Source organism: Talpa occidentalis, unplaced genomic scaffold (assembly GCF_014898055.3).
Source record: "Talpa occidentalis isolate TD23 unplaced genomic scaffold, MPIMG_talOcc4v2.1 talOcc4.2, whole genome shotgun sequence".
Taxonomy (NCBI): domain Eukaryota; kingdom Metazoa; phylum Chordata; class Mammalia; order Eulipotyphla; family Talpidae; genus Talpa; species Talpa occidentalis.
In genome coordinates, this window is record NW_023602073.1 from 21,382,471 (window position 1) to 21,401,448 (window position 18,978).

At 39.7% G+C, this 18,978-nt stretch overlaps 1 protein-coding gene across 1 annotated transcript in view; it reads right to left on the reverse strand.

Moving 5' to 3' along the window:
• The window catches only part of EXOC2 (exocyst complex component 2), a 206,482-nt gene that overhangs the window by 149,589 nt on the left and 37,915 nt on the right, over positions 1-18,978 (reverse strand). The window contains exons 2-4 of the mRNA XM_037519163.2: positions 11,906-12,067; positions 7,985-8,161; positions 5,802-5,928 (exon numbers count right to left, since the gene is read on the reverse strand). Of these exons, the coding sequence (XP_037375060.1) occupies positions 5,802-5,928; positions 7,985-8,161; positions 11,906-12,023 (422 nt within the window). The 5' untranslated portion in view covers positions 12,024-12,067. The remainder of the gene's footprint in view (positions 1-5,801; positions 5,929-7,984; positions 8,162-11,905; positions 12,068-18,978) is intronic.

Genomic DNA, 18,978 nt, shown 5'->3' on the forward strand with positions numbered 1-18,978 from the left:
CAACACCAACATTTTGACATCGCTTTTTCTTTCTCTTTTTTCTAAAATAAGACTTCCCTAACTGAAGTCAAAGGATTCAATAAATAAATGCCATTTTCCCGGCAATACCTTGAAAACAGGAAAACACCACTTTTTGACCAAAAGCACTTGGTCTCTATACCTCATCTTTCCTTTTCTTGCTTCCTGTTGTATCATTCCTTTCTTTGGGCTGGAAAAACTGCAAAAGACTTTAAGTGGACAAAAGATCACCGGCTCTTCCCAGGTTCTGATTCTGCAGATCTCTGCCTTTCTTTGTCTCTATTTGCAGCTCTGTTCTAGAAACAGAAATTGGCTGTGGAGAGCTGACTGTGATTAGGGGCCTGGGGCCTGGGCAGGACTTGTGTAATGCAACCATCCCAAATCAGGTAGGTTCATCACTAGTTCAAGCAGCCGTGTTGGTGTTTTAGTTGTACTCCGCCACACTCCACCATACTCCACCATACTCCGCGGTACTCCACAGCACCATGTCTGCTGCCAAAGGCATTGCTCATGCAAGCGGGGGAACCACTCAGGCCTCTGCCGTCACACGTCAGGAGCCATCTGGCTTCCTAGCCTTCTCCGGCTGTGGCCTCAGCCACAAGCCACACGCCACATCCACCCCCAGGATGCACTCACTCTTGGATTGGTGATTCTGTACTTTCTGGGGGTAATCACCTAATCCTCACGTTTTCTATCTGCAGTCATTCCAACACTCAGCTTTCATAGCCACCAGTATGACATGCAGACCCCTGCACTCAGGCCAATCCTTTGCACAGGCACATGGGTCGGGCACCCAGGATACAAACTCCACATGCGGCCTCTCTTGGGTCCCCTCTTTAGCTGTGGGCTCCACCACAAGCCAAGTTCTCCACCCGTCCCTCAAGAATGGGTTCCTTACCCTCACTTAACAATGAACAGGGGCATCACCCACAGGTGATTTTAAAAGACTCACTGCACTGACCTTCTTTAGCATACTTAGGCTGCTTAACAGCTGCTCAGGGCTTCCCAATTTTAGCACCAGCTCTTGCCGTCTCTAAGTTCACTTTTTAATACATCTCTGCCTGGCTGCAGAGAACTTGGCAAGGGCTCTTCCCTCAGGCAACCATGGGCTCTTCTCACGCCTGCCCCATGCCTTGATTTTCATCTTCTGGGGTTTACAAATGATACCATCCACCCCGAGGGTCCCAAAAACATTACATTAACCTGCCAAAGTTTCTCCGCCTTCTGGTGGGATTTCTCAGTCCAAGTCCATTAGCTTTTCCCTGCGTCAGCACTGGGTGAACTCTGAATTGTGTTATCGTCTATGATTCTGCTGCCTCTGGGGTGGTGGGCTGGTCCTCCAGGGCTGTCTCCTCCTCCACTCGAGTCTCGTCCTGCCCTTTCCAGACCTGGTCCCCTGATGCTGCACTCTTGCAGCATCTTTAGCTCTTCCCACAGCTCCTTGTCTTTGGTCACCACCTGTGCTGCCATGGTGCCTCCAGCGCTGTCACAGGCTCAGTCTGCTACTCCTCAGTCCCTCCTTAAGTCTTCAGAGGGCTCCATACCCATCTGCATGGAATCATCCTGCTGACTTACACCAACTGTAGTGGCAGGATGGGCACAGTGCAAGATCTCTATGATCCTATGCAGAGGGTAAAGGAGAGTCCTGGGGCCCTCAGAGGCTTTTTCAGACTTTATTTGGGATTTTGCCAGGTACATGGCAGGCAGGGGTCCCGGGGACCAGGAGGCTGGCAGTCCCCAAACCTCCAGCGAATCTTCACTCTTTCTGGGCTCTCCAGCGTTCTCTCGTGGTCTCGTTCTCTCTCTTCTGCTGGTTCCATTCCGCTCTCTCACGTATTCTTCTGGTAGTTCCTTTCCCTGTGACACTGCCCTTATAGGCCCAGTCTCAGCCCACCTACGTATGCCCACACCCTACTCCAGGTGCCCGCCATCAGGCATGCATTCAGGACCACAGGGATCCATCATCAATCCTAACGGCGAGAGGGCAGAAAAGCCTGACAATCACTTACCCTACAACTTGGTCATAGAAAGGGCTGTCATATCAAGACCCCGCTGCTCCCCAGGCTGTGGAAGGAGCCTACTTTATATCCTTCAGCATTCCCAGGCCTATTTCATCTGTCCTCTGGAATTACTTTTGAATTGGTTTTAACATTTTACTGGTTTGTCCATTAATTACAAGTTAAATCAAACTTCTGATGTGTTCATTTTGCGTTTGTATGAGAGTCAGGGCTTTCAAAAATTATCCTTCTATTATGCCCTGACTGAGCAAATATTACCGAAACTTAAGAAAGAACTTTGAAGAAATACCATGGTTCATTTTACCCCTTTAAGTATTTCTTTAAGTAATGTACATTTTAAGATAGGAATACAATTTATTGCCCTGAACTCTTTTTTTAAGGTATAATGTAAATAGAGATTATCATCACCTACTTCAAAGTGATAAAATTTGCCAAGATAACACATGTGAAGAACGGGTCCAGAGGAGTTACTCAAATACTACTTGCCGGTCATTGACTATCCCCTTGTCTGTGGACTGCTCTGCTCATGCATAGCTAAGGGATCAAGAAGTATGAATTCAGGTCCATGATTTGCGGATAATTTCTCCTAGTTAGTAAGCTGCCTTTTCATTTTGCTGTTTTCCTTTGCTGTGCAGAAGCTGTTTAGCTTGTCATAGTCCCATCATTTCTACTTGCTTTTGTTGCCTTTTGTTTGTCAAATCCACAAAATCATCACCCCTATTTTCTTCTAGAAGTTTTACGTGTCAGTCTCACATCTTTAATCTATTTGACTTAATTTTGTTGCATGGGGTAACACAGAGGTATGGTTTCATTCTTTGGCAAGTGACGGTCCAATTGTCCCAACACCATTTATTGCATAGACTGTCTTTTCCCCATTGTATATTCTTGGCCCCTTTGTTGTAAATTAATTGACCGTATGTGGGTTTATTTCTGGGCTCTCATTTCTGTTCCACTGATCTCTGTGTTTTGATGCCAAAACCACACAGTTTGGTTACTATTACTTTGTTCTTCTCAACACTGTTTTGCCTATTTGGGGCATTTGTGACCCAAATATTTGTGGCACAAATATTAACATTATTTGTTCTATTTCTGTGACAAATGCCTTTGGAATTTTGATAGGGATTATACTGAATCTATAGACTGCCTTGCACAGTATGGACATTTTAACAATATTAATTCTTCTGATGCAAGAATACAGAGTTTCTATCCATTTATTTGAGTCTTCTTCAATTTCTTTTATCAATATCCTATAGTTTTCAGATCCTAGTTCATTTGCTGTGCATTTTTCTGGGCCTGTCTTTCACCTGCTTGGTTAAATTCATACCACTATGATTAGAAAAAATGTTTGAGAGGGTATCAGTCTTCCTAAATATATTAAAACTTTCCTTGTGGTCTGACATATAAGCCATCCTGGAGAACATTCACTGTGCTCTTGAGAAGAAAGTATATTCTGCTGTTTTGGGATGGAATGTCCTGTGTTTATCTTCTAAGTCCATCTAACCTGGATTTTCCATGGGTGGCAAATCTATCCATTGATGTATTGCGGTATCAAAGTCCCCCATATATTTGTATTGCTGTATTTTCTCCCTTTAGGTTTGTGAATATTCACTTTATATATTTTGGTGTCCCTATGTTGGGTGCATAAATAATTACAAATGTTATAGCCTCTTACTGGATTGACCCCGTTATCATGGTGTAACATCCTTCTTTTTCTCTTATAATGGACTTTATTTTAAAGTCTGCTTTGTCTGCAATAAGTATATAGCTATCTCACTTATCTCTCAGTGTCCATCTGCATAGAACATCTTTTTCCATTCCATCACTTCCAGTCTGTACATGTCCTTACATCTGATGCAAGTCTTTTTTAGGGAGCATATAAATGGACCTTGTTTTTGATACATTTATTCATATTGTTAATTTCATCCTGATTTAAGCACTTCTTGGATGAATGTACATCATGCTATTTTAAGATATAATTACCCTGAAATCTTAAGTCGTTAAAAAGATTCTTTTCCTAAGTGGCTGAGCAATTAATCATATATAAGCAAGAAGATCAAAGATTCATAATAAAAATGACTAATATTTATGAAGCACTTGCTATGAAGGAGACACTATTCTATTTTAAATATTCACCAGCATTGAATCTATAAAGCCATCCTGTAACCCAGGTAGTCCACTTTATACCTAAGGAAACTGGGGCAAAGAGAAGTTAACTAATTGGCTCAAAATCATACTGCTAGTAAATAATAGAGTCATGATTTGAGCCGAGAGTTTGGCTCCAGACTAAATCACACTACCTTTCAGAGAAGACAGACAGGAAAATTTTAAGGCGTCAAGTACTTTTAGGGCCATTACTTCTGGCTGCTGTCATCAGTGCCACCAGAGGATTGCCCTGGAAGGAATTAACACAAAGTCTCACTAGAGTGAGTTCAAGCTCACCCACTCCCTTTAGGTGGCAGCAGCAACAGGAATAGTAAAGACAACCCAAGAGTGAGAGGACGTGAGAAAGTAAAGAGATCAAATATGAACTATGTGCCAAACTAAAAATTAAGAAATTTTATGACAGTCAATGTTCTACTCCTAACTTTGATAGTTTTGTCTAAGGGTCATAGAAAATTCACATAATATCCCTATGCTCCTAGTGCCGACATATGAAACTGTACCTCCTTCTGAAGAAAGGATCAAAGGGACCTTCTGCTCTCCAGGTCTTTAGCGGGAGGCAGTGGAAGGAGATTGTTGAATGGTTTGCTTTCCTTCTGCAAAGTCTGTTCTTGCTTGAAATTGCTTAAGTAATCTAATAACTAGCATTCTTTTCTGGACTTTCCTAACCTTAAACTCTTAATTTATGGAGCACTGAAATCCCTAAATCGACCCCAGAATGACCTGTGCTGCCCAGTTGCTGCAAAGCTGTGACCTAGGGCTTGAAGCTCCCTAGAAACAGCAAGGTCCCAGGACATTTGCACAATACCCTCACAAGATAAACACAAGTGCTTTCTCTCTCTCTGGGCCGGGTAAAACCAAGCAGATGGAAAGAAGCTTACTATTTGTATTCCTAATGGTCCTTCAAGTGAAGGCTTGAAGGTTAAATATATAAAGATTAGAGGAGACTTTTCTCTATTCCTAGAAAAACCTAATATTAAAGCTAAAGTTAACATGTTTAAAGAACTAATTTGTCACTTTCAATAAGTGTTTATGGAGCAATACTTGGCATAGAACTTCACCAGCAGACTCAGTAAAGCCAGAAATGAAAGTAGACACAACTAATGTGTTAGATGACTTGTTAGGTAAGATATCAGGATAAAGGTACTAACTGTGAAAGCTACTAAAACATATACTAGACCCTGAGAAAAGAAAATTCTAGACTGGTTACAAGACATCTTGAAAGATGTCATTTACCTGCCACTGTTTTGGGAGTGAGGGCATGTCTGGGCTACGTGTGAATTAAAGGAAGGAGTTGTGAACAAAAGCAAAGATGACACTACTCTGACATATTTCCACAAAAATCAAGCACATGGAAAATTCTATCCCGATCTCAAGTACCATCTAAATATTTAAACTGACCAACTCCAGATAATGTATTAATTCTCAGACCATGAAAAATATTAGTTATTAACACGTTTCAAGACACTTTTCTTCCTCACAAAATGTAAACCCAAGGAAACAAAAGAGCTAAGTAAGTCATTCCCCCTCTCCCAACTCCTGCCCCAGTTTGAACAACTCTCTATCAATAAAAATAAAAGAAAACTGAGCACAGGAGGTACTCACTTTTCAATGTCAATGCCAAGTGGATTCGCAGGACGGAGGGACAGGGGTGGGATGCCTTTGTTCCTGTCGGTGCGCATGTCGTAATAATTCATTTCATCAACCCACACCGCAGACTGATCCAGAATACCTGCCAAAGTAAGGGACACATACTTAACAAGATGCCGGACCCCACCCCCGACCCCTCACCCCACACTCAGTCTTGCCATGTTACTATACTTTTGAAGGACCTACAGGATGCATGCTAAGGTAATTTCTATGAGCTCTGAGGGAACAAAGTTCCAAATTTCTTTCTAAATGGATAGGGGCTTAACTAAAAATGCTAAGACTCTATAAGAAGGCAACATTAACACCTCTGGTTCATGGTTTCATTGTACGTTATCCAATGGGGAAGGCAAACAAATCACTGAGAAAAAGTCCTGTTAAGACAAATTATTTTCCAAATAATAAACTTACAATTCATTTGGTAAATTCAGCAAGCTATTCAGCAATTCCTTCTATAAAGAAATCATTCAAATACTTTACAAGAAATGCCACGGCTTGTGCCAAGGATATGACTAGGATATTCAGGAATAATGACTAGGTAGACCCTGTGAATAAAATGTAAAATTTCTGGAAAAAATCCTCTCTTCAAGGTGACTAAGTACTGCATTACTCACCCTGGCCATGGAAAGAAACCCACAAAGTGCTCATGTGGGCCAGGAAGGATTCACAAAGGAAGGGTACTCATCCCAGGCAACTTCACTCTGTGCAACCTTTGACCTCTGCAAGCCCACAACTATCATCAGGCCCATTGTCTCTCAACAGCTAAGCAAAGGATTTGTCAGAAGCTATGTTCAAGTCTACTTGGCCTGAGTCTAGATGAGGAAGCCCTTATTTTTCCTCACTGTGATCGATCCTGAGTAGGTGTTTTGAACAAAATTAATACTTTCAAGTAAGTTTTCTTTATCTGTCACATAAACAAGATGCAAGATGGTGCTGAAATCTGTGAAAAGTGGTTTCAATTCTTCTGGAAAACTGATAACAAACTTTTGCTTCAATCACAGTTCAGCTTTTAAATACATTAAGTAAAAAATGAGTGCAAATAACAGGGATATTAGATATGTACTTATATATGTATACATACACGCCATTTTTAATTTCCCCTTAACTTCCTTCCTTAAATTTTCATTTATAGGAAAAAAAAAAAAAGGCTAGGAATTTAAGGAAGTAATGCTACAGAACGGTTGATGCTCTAAGATTTAAAAACAAAGACAATTTGTATGATTATTTATGCTTCTATATGAGGGAGAAGTATGGCCTGGATCTAATTATACCTGTGAGATTCCTACATTATGTAAACATTTATGTGGTACTGGTTGTGTTCAAGAAGACATTATAAATCTCAAAGCTGAATCTGATACTATGCTTTTGTGGGGAGGATGGCCGTGCATAGAAACAGCTATGAGAATAACAATTAAGCATATTGAACTTATTGAGCACTTATTTACCTTGTGTAAGGGGCTATGCTAAGCAAATGTCACATATGTTCTAACTCATTTAATCCTCTGAGATAGGTAATACAATGATTCTGCTTTACACATGGAGAAAATAGTGCTGAAGTTACAATGCTAACGGTGCTGAAGCCCAAATTAGTATTCAGAGTCTTGACCTCTAGACCAAGATTTTAACCACTCCTGAGAGGAGGAAGCAAGTGTTAAGTGCATTTAAAAGGTAACTGAGTGCAAAGAAGGACGGTTATTTCTCATTTCAAGGTGTAAAGCTGCGTCCAGGGCAGACAACATTTCATTTGAAGAAAATAAAGGCAAAGCGCACATTTTATTATTGCAAATCTGGCCAAATCAGGCTATTTCACCTCAATCTTAACTGCACAACAGAAATAAGTACAATTATCATATTTGAGATTGAGGAGCTAAACCTGGCATGTCAGTAAGTAGAGGAACAGATTTTGTAGGGAATTGAGAACGCCAGCCATCTCCTGGTATCACCGTGAGCTCAGCAAATGCCTTTTGAAAAGTAATGCAAATGTTCACCAATAGCCCATGCTGTCCAAATAAACAAAACTGACTCTAAGTTAATGAAATAAGAGAGGGGAGACATTTTATACCAGTTTACCAGTTTTAAATTTTAAAAGACAACACCCAGTTTTACTTTCCTCTTTAAAATAAAGTCATGAAAGGCAATACCTATTTTGTCAGGCTTGAGGAGCTTGAAGGAGACAGTTGAGGTTCCTTTGCCACCTGACTTGGTGGTGACGATGATGTCGCCTTTATCATTTTTGGCTTGTCCCACTCGACACACTATCTTACTTGCAGACATCCATTCTGCTGTCAGAAGGCAATTATGTCCACAAATTGTCAAACCTGAAAATGCAAGCGAGCACAAAATTAAGTTCAAAAGAATCACCAGACCTCAGACAAGTCTATGACAGGAAAAGATAAATTCTTCTCGAGTTAGTATTGTCAGACCCTTCTTATGCACTGAAAAAATCAATCTAGAAATATCTCCTTATTCAATAGTTACTTCTAGTATTGAATATACTCAATTGCATTTGCTAATGCACTGTTGTCTCTATAGGCTTGTCTCTATTGTCTCTATTGTCTTATCTGTTTTTTCTAATATTTAAAATACTTTTAAGATTATATTTAAGATTCTTCAAACATCAGTAGAATTAGAAAAGAATGACCACAATAATTATGACTGCACCACATTCCTTAAACCGTGAGACTCTTAAGTTGCTTTCATAGGTATCAGAAGGAAAACTACTGCAATTATTTGAAGTCTAAGTTATTGATATAAAATTCTAAAGCATTTTACTGTATATATATCATTCCCTAAAAACATTCTATATTCATCCATCTCCTGAAAATAATCTGCTCATACTTTTACTCGTGTTTAATTATACATGGTATTACAGAATGAATGAAAGTAGATACTTTATTTTTTTAAGCAGAGCTGGAGGTTGGTAAATGCAGCAATGTCCTCGGGCATTCCTGGATGCCTGAGTAAGCTGCCTGTCATGTCCACACCTAGCAGCCCACGCTGCCCAGGGGTTCCCTGATGAAATGTTTGCTCCTCCCCACTCTGCTCTTACAGTAAACCTGCCTCAGAAAAGGACAGCCCAGGAATGGCATCTTGGGCCCATACGGCACAAATTACAATATAGGCCATAATGAGTAAAGTCATTCAAAGACAGTGCAGGGGAAGATGTGAACCCAAGCAGAACACCCAGTGTGCACACACGCAGACTGGGCTCTCGCCTATTTCCTTTGTCCATTTCCTAAAGATAGAGACTGGTGTAATAAATATTTATGGAGAAAATCAACCAAAATGTAGGTGACACTCATTCTTACTTCACACTTACTTTTCTCATCACTTAACTTTTTATACCCCTCAGAGGTCAACTTTAACAATTGCAATTTTTTTCTCAGTTACCAGAAACACCTCAAGTAATGCCAAATTTGGTTGAAAAACTGCAGGGAGGGCCTCAAGCCATCTTTTGTTACAACGTAAAGCACTATTTAATAAGACTGTTATATTACAAACCATAAAGAGATAAAATGACTCCCTTTTGGAAATATTTACATTTACTGAAATAATGAATTTTAGGGATTTCCCAAAGATACCAACTGTTTATTCATATATTAAATTTTGCTCTTCTAATCACAGCTTTAGAACTTGAGTTTTAGGTTGGTTTCCTAAAATGTGCATAATACACATTTTTAAATGGCCTCACAATTCCAAATTATTCTTTCAAAATGGGTATGTCTTTGATACATTTCCTGAAAATCAACCCATGTTACAAAAAATTTAAACACTTTAAGAGGTTGAAATCCCCCTGGGATCTCCCCTTCATCTCTTAGATAAGCACTGGGAGACTCATCAATGCATATTTGCTCAAGTAATTTCTATGCACACATAATTCAGTCTGTGGATTTTTCAAATGAATGGGAAATGTCTTAATCAGCAAATTGTTTACTATAGAAGGTGGATATTTTGATAGCATTCCAGGTCAATAGAGAACTCAATATTTTTAAACTTTATAATATTAAGAAGATTCTTATGATTTGAAATATTAATTCACTTCAGAAAGGAGAATAACTCAACAATAAATGCCAGGACAATGTAAAGTCAACCCTGAAATAAGTTCCCTAGGAAATAATTTTCTTAGGATAAACTGAGGAACAGGAGTAGATTTCAGATGTACACATAAAGTCTTAAAATCATGTTCAGATGAGCAAATGTGAATGATGCCGATGATGGTGTAAGTCGGGGGAAAAAACTCCCCAGAACAATAGTTTATTCATCTACCTGTATCTACTATCAAGGTCCCTCTGACCTAATCTGATCTGCATTTAAAATTAATAACGAATAATTGCCATCCATTTAAACATAAGATTCAAACAGATGATTTCAAATGTCATGAAAATTAAATAAGATCATAAGGCCTATTTCTTAAGCACATTTTTTGTTAAGTTACTGAGAGCTAAGAAATCTGCTTCATGAAACATAATAACATCTTCTTTTAAAAGTAACTTGTAGAATTCCAAATAAAGTGTTTTTATAGTGTTTTACTTGGCTAGTGCAGATATCATCTGAGTTAAAAACACTTAAATTACTTAGTAGGTTAAGTTTGCTTTTTTAAAAAATGGTTTCTTGGCAATTCATAGGCAGGTTGAAAGCTGAACTGGCAAGATTTATAAGAGTAATACACACTTAGTCAAATAAGAATAGCACTGCCTGAAGCTAGAGCAAGATTGAAATTTACGCAGAGCTCACAATGACTGCCAGTTACAATGTGGGACATAGCCTCCATCTGGATGGGCTATTTTCATGCATTCTGGGGAATTTTCCAGTTTGGACACAGAAAAATCTAGTATGAGCGCTGTCAAATATTAAGACATAGGATTAGATAAGAGTATCTTCATAAAAAAAAGTATTTAAGTCATATTTACTTAAGAATTTAAAACTATAGAGCAAACCACATAAAATGGGATGTATTTCAATAACGCTCATGAAAAAAAAGTAGCTGAAGTGCATAACTCAGTTATTCGACATAGTGCTAAGCTCCTATCTGCTTACACTTTTCAAAAGCTTCTGTGGATGGCCAAAACCAGTCTATTTCGCCCACACTGTCACGCAAGAAAAACAAGCTCCAACTCACAATCTCTAGGACTTCACCATGGGAACCTCACAAGGTAAGAAATGAGTTGACAGGGTGCCTGAACCCAGATAAATGTATGTGGGGGTCAGAATCACATTCAGTCATAGACACTAGGTCCCCTCCCACATACTGTGTGCGCCTGTGGACCCTCACCTAGATCAAAGAAATTCTAACGGACCCTTCTGCTGTGTTTAAAATGCATTCTGCCCTTTGTGCTTCTGTCCTTTATGCCCTTGTCTTTCCAAACAAAGACTACTCAAGAGCTGAAGTTTCGCTTGCTCTAAATATGTAAACATTAGAGAAGCCCCAATGAAAAGACAGATTGACATGGGTAGAGGTTCATTTGAAGAGGTTCTGGGATGTAAGTTTCGAGCCTGGGAGGACAGAGAGCAGGAACATTTTCAAGGGTGCCCTAACCACGGGGCCGCTGACATCGCCAGGAGTGGGACCCCGGGAGGATGTCTGCGTGGATAGGCTCTCATCGCTGGGGTGAACGAGAGCCAAGTGGCCGTGAAATCACCAGCAGGCAGAGTCTAGAAGAGCTGAGGAGTCATGAAGAACTGACCGGGCATAATTCACAGAGCATGAAGGAAGACTACAGCTGCAGGGTGGAGGGGAAACTAAGGTATGGGATGCAGCATGCCAGTTGATCTGGCGATCTTGGTAGGAGAGATCAAAGTTGAGAAAAGGCAGACAAATCTCTGCTGCAAGAAGCTTTCTGAAGGGCTCAGTGTTAAGACAATGGAGATCAGATGTGAGAAAGTAATGATTTTTAACAGCAAAATCAGAAACCCAAGTAATTGCCACGTTTTCCTTCAGATCGTTCCGTACCCACCACACTGATTCTGCGTTGTCATTTTCACTACTTTGAAATGACACCTGCTCCACTGCCCATCATAAAAACAGGATAACCCCAGAGGCCCTGCAGTATCCTCATCCTTACCTATAAGGTCAGTTGGGCCTGTCCCCAGGTTTTCTCCTCTAATGGTGACCTTTGTCCATGGTATTCCTTCATTTGGAGAGATTCCTGTCACAAGAGGGGGTTGTCGGGCTCGAGACATCGTGCTTTTTTGAGCAAACTGGTGATCTGGTAAAAGAGAGCAATCTGTAAAAGAGAGAAAAAAGAAGTATAGTGTCGTGGAAAGCTGTGTGGAGATTTCTGGACCTACTAAACATAGAGCTTCCATATGATCCAGCAATTCCACTCCTAGGTATTTACCCAAAGGACACAGAAACATCAATTCCAAAGAACACCTGCACCCCTATGTTTATAGCAGCACTGTTTACAATAGCTAAGCTTTGGAAACAACCCAAATGCCCAAAAATAGATGACTGGATCAAGAAGATGTGGTACATATATACCATGGAATATTACTCAGCATTCAAAAAAGATAAACACATGCAATTTGCAGCAACATGGATGGCGCTGGAAGGGATCATGCTCAGCGAAATAAGCCAAAAAGAAAAAGAAAAATACCGGATGGTCTCACTCATAGCAGGAATCTAGAAAACTTAAATAAGGGACCAGGAAAATGAATAACTATAAGAAAGTGAAAATCAAAATCAACAAATAACTATGAACCAGAGACACTTTTTTGGGGGGCGGGGGCGGGAGGGGAGGGATTGGGGTCAGAATGGGGGGCTGCAATTGTATGGGGAATATAACAATAAAATTTAAAAAAAAAAAAAGAAGTATAGTGTCAAGTGACATAAGTATTGACCAAATCCAAGAATTCTAGACCTTCAGAAACAAAATAGAAAAAGAAGTCTTTACATACAGTTCAGGTGTTAGCAGGTGTCACTGAGCCTGAGTACCAATATCTACTGGCCATTAAGTTTGCTAAGTGTACGCTAGTTAGCACTGCAAGGAAAACAGCAGGAAACAAAGTCATCACTTCTAGCAACTTTCAGTATAATGACAGATAGAATCCAATGTCACCATTTAGTTCCATGCCTCCATCTCCTAAATCACAAATATCTGTCAGGAACTGTTCTCCTCTCAAAGGTGTTTGAGGAAGATAATCTGATTAATAGCATTCATAAATATTAAATTACATTTATAGTCCAAGACGTAGTGACTTTTACTTCATTTTTGTATTATACTTAGTACAGGCACTCTTTTATAAAGTGATCATTTCAATACACCGACCCTTTTTGCAAAACCTAAAATGCTGGCATCTAAGCAGAAATGTGTGCATCCTAGCTGTTCACTGTTCTGAATCTAGCAGAGTTGGTAAAAGTGTAATTTCTGAGGTTAAATACAGCTGTGTTCAAGTCCTGACCTGACTTACTAACTCTGCTGTAAACCTCTGTTTTCATCCATGTAAAATGGGGCTAAAAAAAGAACCTTTGCTGAGGTGACAGTTAAGATTACATAGAATAGCCCTAGCAAAGCACCGTACCAAGCTTATAGCAAGTAGGCAACCAATAAATAATAAAATCTCACTAAAAACCCCTGTAGACCTCAACTGTTCCAGGCACAGATGCCCCCAGAGATGAGGGTGGGGCCCAGAGCCAAACCCCAAGAATTTTCTGGATCTGCACATCTTTCTACAGAGGAGTTAGACAGCCTGGCCCCTGCCGTCACCCTGCTGTCAGGCAGGAGATTACAAGTTTAGTCTCTGAAGAAACCAAACAGAAGAGGATGCCAGGCACAGCAGGGTGATCATGTGTCAACCTGCATGTCACACAATGGAACTTGCCAGGCCTCACCCTCCTCTTGCTCTTGCACCATGTCAGCAAGTGGGTCACCCATTCCTGCCCAACTCCACCCTGTCTGGATGAATAGGATATCATTCTCTGAAAAAAATCAAAGTCCTAAGAAAGAAAGGACCACAGATACTTCAGGGAGAAGACTGTCATCAAACTGCTGAAAATCAATAGGAAATCAAAAATCCTAAAAGCCAGAGGAAAAAGTGACATGAAACATAAAGGGACACAACACCATGGGCGAGGATGACCTCTCAAGTCTTTTGATGGTCAAAAGACAAGGTGACAGCATTCAAGTACAGAAAGGAAAAAAGTGACAGAAATGAAAGTTTTCAAAAAAGCATTTTTCTGGTGTTGGGAAACTGGATATCCACATGCAAAAGAGTAAAACTGGATCTCTATCTTACCCTGTACACAAAAATCAACTCAAAATGGATTGAAAACTTGAACATAAGACCTGGAATTCTAAAACTCCTAGAAGAAAAGATAAAGGGTAATAAATTTCTTTATGTTGCTCTTGGCAATGATTGTTTTTGGATTTTACACCATAAGCAAAAGCAGCAAAGCAAAAATAGACAAGCCAGACAATATCAAACTGAAAAACTTCTGTATGGTAAAGGAAATCCTCAACAAAATGAAAAGGAAGCCAACAGAATAGTAGGAAATATTTGCAGGCTACATATCCAATAAGGGATTTTTATCAAAAATAGATAAGAAACTCCTACAAATCAATAAACCAAAATGGGAAAGAAAAATAGCAAAAAATAAAATAGCCCAATTAAAAGATGAGTTTCATATATATATATGAAGGTTAACTTCTTATAGATACTAAAGACATGAACAAATTCATTGGGGCAAAATCTCCCCTTACAATAGATTGTTCATAAATACATAAGGTGCAATTAGATGCAATTAGATGCAATTAGAAACTACCAATGGGTATTACCAACCAGTGTCTGGTAAAAATACATATACATGTGCATATATATATACATATTTATATAGCCTCAGGTAGCTCTCCACAAATTAATAACAAAAGGAAGAAACTCTATGAAAGAAAGATCTACTAGAATTCATCTTAACCAAGGGATCAGAATGACCTGTGTTGAGATTAACAGATATCATGTCCTTCTTGATATGATACATTGAGAAGCTTCAATCTCATTTCTGTGACTGTTCCTGCCACAAATGCTTAACACAAATCTGATCAAAAGAATCACCCTTTAAATAAACTTAAATTTATAGACATTATTGGCCTGTGAAAATGTCAAGGTCAAGAAAAATAGAACAAAGAACTAGTCTCTATAAAGGACACTAAGGGGACATTGCAATCAAATATAATGGGAGATCCTGGATGGATTCTAGAACAGGGGGAAAAAAAGTTTTGATCAAGTGCATAATTGGAAAAATGCCACCATTTGAATTTGAACTTGGATCAGATAGTACAGATGACTTGATAACTGTACTATATAATAGGACTTGATAACTGTACTATGTAATAGGGTTTAGATAAATACACACTGTTATAATAAGAGAAAGGCCTTGTTCTTGATAACTACATACCAGAGTATTTAGGAGTAAAGGGGAAAAATTTGCACCATATTTTCAAGTGGATCATACAAAAATATACAAATAAACTGAATGAATGAGAAAAAACAAATGGGGCAAAAAAAGTAAAAAACTGAGGAGTCTGATTAAAGGGTATGCAGGAGTTGTTACCAATCACAACAACAAAAAAAGCTTACAGGGCCTCCCTGGTGGCACAGGGGGTTAAGATGCAACCTATGAAGCTATCCGCAGTCACTGCAGCAGAAGTTCGATCCCCAGCCAGCCAGGGAGCAACCCACATGGTGCAGCAGACCTCTACTCACTCGCCCGCTTCTCCCTTCAGCAGTGTACTTCAGTCAAATCTGCCTATTCTGTTCCCCACTCTGTCTCTGGTGAATCCTCTCATCCCCCCACACCTCTGGCTTGTACCCCTGTTCTTGTATGCATAAATATATCTTTTTTTTTTTTTTTTAATTCTTTTTTTTCTTTTTTTTTTTTGCAGACCTCTCCTGCTGCCCGCTGCTCCCCTCAGCAGTGTACTTCGGTCCTTCTGCCTGCTCTGCTCCCTGCTCTGGCTCTGGTGAATTCTCTCACTCTCCGGCGCTTCTGACTGTACCCAGTGCTTGTATAAATAAATAAATAAATAAATAAATCTTAAAAAAAAAAAAAGAAATATATCTTTAAAAAAAAACTTTACAGGTGTGAGTTATTTTGACTATACTTGAAAGCTTTCTATAAGATTAAGGTTATATCCAAGTATAATGTTATCAGAAATAATGCTTTGGTGATATTTTTAAAATAAAAAAATTACATCAAATTAATATCCTCCTGTTAATCAACATACAAGACTCACTATTAATAAAAATCAAGACAAACAGCATTATTTCACATTTAATATTTAAAAATAGACAAGTAATAAATAAACATATTAAACAACAGCCACAACAAGTGATCTAATAGGTAAGCACATATAAATTATGGAAAGTTTAAAAATAAGTATTCTTTTAATGGACATACAATTGCTATCTCTTTAAACACAAACAAAAGAGTAGAAAAACTGTTTAGAGGATGTGCCAGAAAATTATTATAAATTGATAAACTTGAAATTTCATAATATATATTAATAAAAACTCTCAAGAGTAGACATGTTTCAACACAAAATTTTAGCAACTGCTTTAATAAACAGAAACTATAATGTCCCAACATTATCATAGCAGTGCAGGGAAAATAAATATTAAAGAAAGATTGATAATTAAACTGCCTCATTGATTAATGTGTACAAACCAATTCTTCACAAAGGAAAATACTTCTTCCAGTTGGCATGGAAAATGATGCCAAAACTGTGTGGTGACTTAATAATCTTGACACAATTCATCCTTAGCTGCAATATTAGGCTATAAAATAGATAAGCATGTGGCCTCAAGTGACCACTTTCAAAATCTGGTCTACTTCCCATAAAGATCCAATTTTATAAATGGAAATATTCTTTAAAAAAATGAAACAAACAAACAAACAAAATAAGCACAAACAAGAGATCAAGCAAGGCAGGGAGTGGAAAGGAATTACAGCAGGCGACCAGAAAATGTGGAGAATCTTGCTGGAACTGCCACAAAGGTGAGCAAACAGCACCAGGTAATCTCAAACTCAGTGCCATAAGAGGAAGACAAAGGACTCCACAGAGAGACCAGCAAACAGCCAAAGGCCAGCCAGTAAGCTTGTGCAGAAAAGCACGCAGGCACTCAAAAAGCATACGTGTATCATGGCTGCCCGGGTCCCAGCACCAATGACCTAGGACTGTGGGGACACATGCAGGAGCTGTCACTGAGACAATTGACCCTCACTAGGCAATCAAAAAACAGGCACCCAGGCATAGGATCAGGGTGCAGAAAGCGCCATTTCTGCGGGCACTAACTGGGCTACAACCCATGTCCTGTATCTGAGAGCTTTGGAACTCAGAACTGGGGCACAAAATTCAGGGCATGGGCTCCCCATGATCGCGGGGCACAGGGCGGACACACCACCCCCACACCGTTGAGGCACTCCACAATAACCCCACTCTGTCCCCTGCCTCCAGACCCTTTAGGGAAAAACCACAGAAGGATACTAGGAAAGATACTAAGAAAGATCTCTGGCTCCACCTAGTGATCAGAACAAAATCACCATCTTCCTGATAGTTGGAAGCCAGGGAACCCAAAATCACCCTCAGGTCTGAGAGGGGGTGGGCCACACAAAAAGGAGTGAGAAGGGAAACTAGGTGTGGAGGAAGACCCCATTCTGGAACTGAGAACCAGGACCCGGGACCTGGGGTATGGGATGAGCTATAACAGTGGGCACTGCACAGAGTGACAGCCAGCATTTTGGATCTGAGAGCAGAATTCAGGGCAAAGGATCCACACAGCTGTGAGCACAGCACCAGGTAAACATGAGGCAGACACAGCACCCAGCATAAGCAACAGTACCTACAATGAGGTGTTCCCCTCTCCTTCTCCATTTCTAAGAGAACTACTGGGAAAAAGCACAGGTCAGCAAGTATCAGTCTCTGGCACCACCTAGTAACCACAACAAAATCACCAAATAGCTGATTCCCTGCTGGAACTGAGTAAATGCAGAGGGAGGGAACTATAAGGGACAGTGCCCAGCAACACAGCCACAGCATCAACACCCTGGTGGAGTTTTGGCCTAACAGTGCTGGACTCGGTCTGGTAAACAGTTTCCCACACCCCTGAAGGAGCAATCCCAAGAGATGCCCACCAACGCCATGGGCACAATGTCCCAGTGCACAGAACTAATTAAAAAGCAAACAGCAGGGAGAAGGAAAAATGCAAATAACCAAGCAAACCCACAGGGGAAGGACACACCATAAAAAGAAAATCAGTCACCAGAGCTCAACAATGACATGGAAGAACGTCTCTGCCTGTCATATAGAGAATTAGTAATTATCATGATTAAAAAGCAGAAAGAAAACGGAAAAAGAAAAAAATGATATGAGACAAATAATCAATGAACTGAAGAATGAAAATGAGACCTTAAGAAAGGAAATAAAAGAACTGCAGGAGATTAAAAGATTACTGGAGGAGATAAAGAACTCTGGAAAAAGCAATGAAAACAGAATCGATGAAATGGAAAAATGGATCAGCACTTTCGAAGATACAGAAATAAAAAGAACCAAAAGAGAAAAAGAGAGAGAAGTACAAAGGAAGAATGGACTCTCTTTGACAATTATCACACTCCAGGAAGAGAGGAAATATGAGTTATAGGCATTCCAGAAGGTGAGGACAGAGACAAAGGAACTGAGAAATTATTCAAGGAGATAACTGAAGAAAACTTCCCAAGCACAAAAAAGGAGATGAATACAGACATACAACAAGCGAGAAGAACACCCAGTTACCACAATGAAAAGAAAACGACAGCAAAACACATAATAGGAAAGCTTGCAAGAGTCCAAGACAAGGAAAAAGTAATGAAACTGGCAAGGGGGAAGAAACAGTTAACTTATAAGGGAAACCAATCAGGTTAATGTCAGACCTCTCCGAAGAAACACTTACAGGCAAGAAGAAAATGGAGTAACATATTCAACGAACTTCAAGACAGCAAATGCCAACCACGTATACTTTATCCTGCATAGCTCTCCTTCCTCTATGAAGAAAAAATAAGGACCTTCTCAGACAAGCAACAACTGCAGAAATTCATTACAACTAAACCCCCATTCCAAAAAATTTCTACAAGAAGTCCTAAAGCCAAAACCAACAGAGGAATGAA